The sequence below is a fragment of the Dysidea avara genome, chromosome 11 (assembly GCF_963678975.1).
Source record: "Dysidea avara chromosome 11, odDysAvar1.4, whole genome shotgun sequence".
In the NCBI taxonomy this organism is placed as follows: domain Eukaryota; kingdom Metazoa; phylum Porifera; class Demospongiae; order Dictyoceratida; family Dysideidae; genus Dysidea; species Dysidea avara.
In genome coordinates this window covers 22247583-22251246 of record NC_089282.1, presented here as the reverse complement: position 1 = coordinate 22251246, position 3664 = coordinate 22247583, and the positions used below count along the sequence as shown (strand labels likewise).

The 3664-nt window shown below is 37.8% G+C and overlaps 1 protein-coding gene across 3 annotated transcripts in view; it reads left to right on the top strand.

The window, feature by feature from the left end:
- The first annotated feature begins 116 nt into the window (after positions 1–116).
- The window catches only part of LOC136237757 (uncharacterized), a 34652-nt gene continuing 31104 nt past the window's right edge, over positions 117–3664 (top strand). For all 3 annotated transcript variants that reach the window (XM_066027969.1, XM_066027968.1, XM_066027970.1), the window contains exons 1-4: positions 117–269; positions 2142–2402; positions 2459–2770; positions 2827–3192. In XM_066027969.1, coding sequence (XP_065884041.1) covers positions 221–269; positions 2142–2402; positions 2459–2770; positions 2827–3192 — 988 coding nt within the window. In that variant the 5' untranslated portion in view covers positions 117–220. The remainder of the gene's footprint in view (positions 270–2141; positions 2403–2458; positions 2771–2826; positions 3193–3664) is intronic.

Genomic DNA, 3664 nt, shown 5'->3' with positions numbered 1-3664 from the left:
GTTTCTGTTTCTGTGCATATGGGCGGGGCTCACATCCTTGGAGATAGACTACTATTATAATGCCTACAAAATTAAATGCATGACTATTTTTTTTCCTTTCTGGCATACGGCGTAAAGCTAACAAAGGTGAAATTACATACAATACGTATAATGACGTAGTGAATATTTTGGCGGGAAGCCTTAAAAGAGAATCTCTCCCTGAGTCGGCGTGGATGATAAGATGTCATATAAACTGCGGTACTGTGTTTTCATACTCGCTACTTTTACAGGTCAATACTATAATGTATTATATGCATACACCAATTATATCTAAGTGCATGCATATAGTATAGTGTGCTTTAATTGAGGTTATCCGTTTGATGTCACCAAAATTAATATTTCCTTCGTGAAAGAGTAAGTTACGATGGAAAAAATGTTATGTAGTTGTTATGTTATTACCGCTTCACAGCTGAAAAAACAGTGGCCTCAGCTGTTCCTTGGTTTAGGTCACTCCAACAAAATTCCTTGTTTCCTATTTCATTGACCTCAAAAATACATGCGGATGGGCGCGGTTCATTATCCAGTATTCATTAGATATTTCCACTAATTTTCGAAATTCATAACAGTAACTTGCAGGTAAGAATACAGTAGAAATATTTAAACTAAGAACCCAAACAGTGAAAAGCTAGCTAAATGGGCTTTCTGAATGCTAAACTAGTTTCTGCTATGCAATCACAGGATAAATAATGAATAAAATGTTCAGTTTACAGCAATACTGAATGACCATGCGGGAAGAGAATCTGCATGCAGACGGAAAATGGGAAACAATGAATTTTCTAGGAGTGGCCTTATGTAGCTAAGTGGACCCAGTACCCTAACTCTCACTCTTGCATTACTATAAGTAACTCATTCAGCATAGCAATTTTTTGATGTCTTTATTCAGTTGTGCACAATGGAAAAAAAAAAAAGTTGATGTTGTGCTACTTCTAAAAACCAGGCGCCATGCAACTAGCTAACTCATCTGGAATTAACCATAGATAGTATGTGCTACTATGATATTACTATTTTAACCGATAGGATAGTTTTGGGTTGTGCAATAATATTACTAGCTAATTCTAGTATTTTGTAATTCGTTCAATTATGTTGTTATGTGCTGCTAAGGAAGCGTTTGTTATAAACAAACCGCTTTTACCGACGTATTACACACAGAAGTATCTTCTAAACTGTTTTATAGTTTGACTATTGTGTTTTTTCCCACAAATTCTCTCGACAATGCCTCAAAGCTGCTCTTCATTTTTCGTTTGCGTACGTAAGAGATACGCCCCCTTTCAACTTGAAGCAATAGGCTATTCCTGGCAGTGTACAAGGCCTGCATCATTGTTCTTCAGTTGCTAAATGTCTGAAAACCTCAAAGGGAAGGTAATTTACAAAGTCTAAGGAAAGTCTCCACACCCATATTTCACTCCGCCAAAAAGAAACCACCTCAGAGCAAAGTTTACCTGTGCAGAAGTTTAATACAGACTTCATTTCACTTTTACTTCTTACGTAAAAGCTGCTTTTACCATCATTTAATGATTTTGCTCATGTGGGTGCGTATGGACAAACATAGGTAGATAGATAGGTACACACACACTTTTACGAAAATAATTTCAGTAAACCAGGTGCGAGCCCACAGCTGGCTGTGGGCGTGCACCTGGTTTTTTTTTTTAAATGCATGGGTGCCATTGATTTTTGCCTCAAAAGCAAAAACTGCCTTACATGACGTAAACAGTCACCCTCTATTATATAGCAGTGTGTTACATATTTCAATAATTAGGTAGTCAGGGGATATGCTGTACTTCATAGACTTCTCCTGTAATGCTGCCGCTGCTTTAAGCTTCACCCGATGCACTACTGTTTTAATTTATTCCCGGGGTGTACTACTGGCTAGTATCATGTGGCCAGACCACCTTTGTCATTGGGAAGGGAGAAAAAAAGGATCTAGCATCCAGAAAAATTGATGAAGTAGTTTTCAAATAGAAGTTGCTTGCATCTATTAATAACAAATGCACATTTACATTTAAGACTTTTTCACACAGGGAATGTGAATTGACACCTACTTGTATCAAGAGTTCATTATGAACCCTTGCTTGTATGTAATGCACTTTGGTCGATTTCAACAGGGCATGTAGTTTCTAAGATCACCATCACATCATCCCCGCAATTGGGAGTGGACACAGTGTGTGATAACCAAGATGTGACTCTGATGTGTCATACTGACCAGATCACAGATAACATGATCACCTGGTACTGGTTTGACCAATCACAACATGGAGACGCCATCACTGTGGTGGCCAGAATGACTGGACTAGCATACACTTGTGTGGTGTCTGATAAAGATGGGCAACAGTTAGAGAATAGTAGTATTATTGTAGTGGCTAATGGTGAGTAAGTATATATACGCTCTTTCTACAATGATTATTCTGTGTGTGGATTACAGGAGCTCCACCTCTTGTTGATGGTTATAACTTCAATCCTTACATTTTAATATATGAAGGAAGCAATTTAACCTTAGTTACTGAAATATCCAGTGATCTGCCATTGTCCAGTGGTTACCCGAAATGGATCATAGATGGTAACTTGCCTTTACCCTCAACTGCTGTGGTAGATAACTACACTACTGATGGAGTACTATACAGTAGACTATCACTATATGAGTTGTCATTTGAAGATGACAGTGGCAACTATACCAACATTGTTAGTAATCAGTGTGGAACCTCCTCTGTATCTGTGTACATTGATGTGAGGAAAGGTAAGGGATTTGATTTGTTATAAAGTTGTTGAGGTATTGTTGTGTTTATCCTCCAGCTCCTATTGTGTGTAACAACTCAGGCAGTGTGGTTGTACCACAAAAGAATATTATGACAGTTAAAGGAGAGTCCGTTGTGCTTCACTGTCTCTTCAAAGGAAACTTGAAGATTTTGTGGCCTTCAATGTCAAGTTATTGGATGATCGGGCCTCATGACCAACACACAGAGGCCACATACATCATGGACAATTCTACTGACCCATATCGTATTGCTGTTTACCAAACTTGTTTAAGTGAAGATGGATCTTGTTGTAATTTCACTAATCAATTAAATATAGTAAAGGTCTCTTTAGGACTACACAACACAGTGTTGACATGTGGGGAGGTACTAGATGAAGTTGTAAATACTCATGCTGCTTCAATGAGTAAGTATTAGTACATGCATCTGAATGTGTCAACATGTTTCTTACCCGTAAAAATGAGTTGAAGTTTGTTTGGCTCTGTGAGCAATGGGTTTAGCAATACTGAATAAGTGCATCAAGATATGTGACCAGATCTGCAAAAACAGGACATACTCGCATATCTTTCGATTTCTTGTTTATTAAATATTTATAATCAACTTAGCCAAGTGTACCCACTGGCAAAGTTTCAGCTTCACATGCCAATAACTTTGGGAGTTACAGCCCTACAAAGTAACAACAACAGAAAAATCGATATGTACAGCAAGTATTGGGAAAATAAATTACAGGCACTTACTAAAACAGTTGTAACTTATGAATGGATTGAGGTACAGAGCTAAAAGTTTCACCATTGTGTTTGCCATGAACGGAGGAATCAATTACTGGGTAAGTTTTTCCTTTACTCTCCCTTCCTCACTGCATACAAAGACAAAATTTG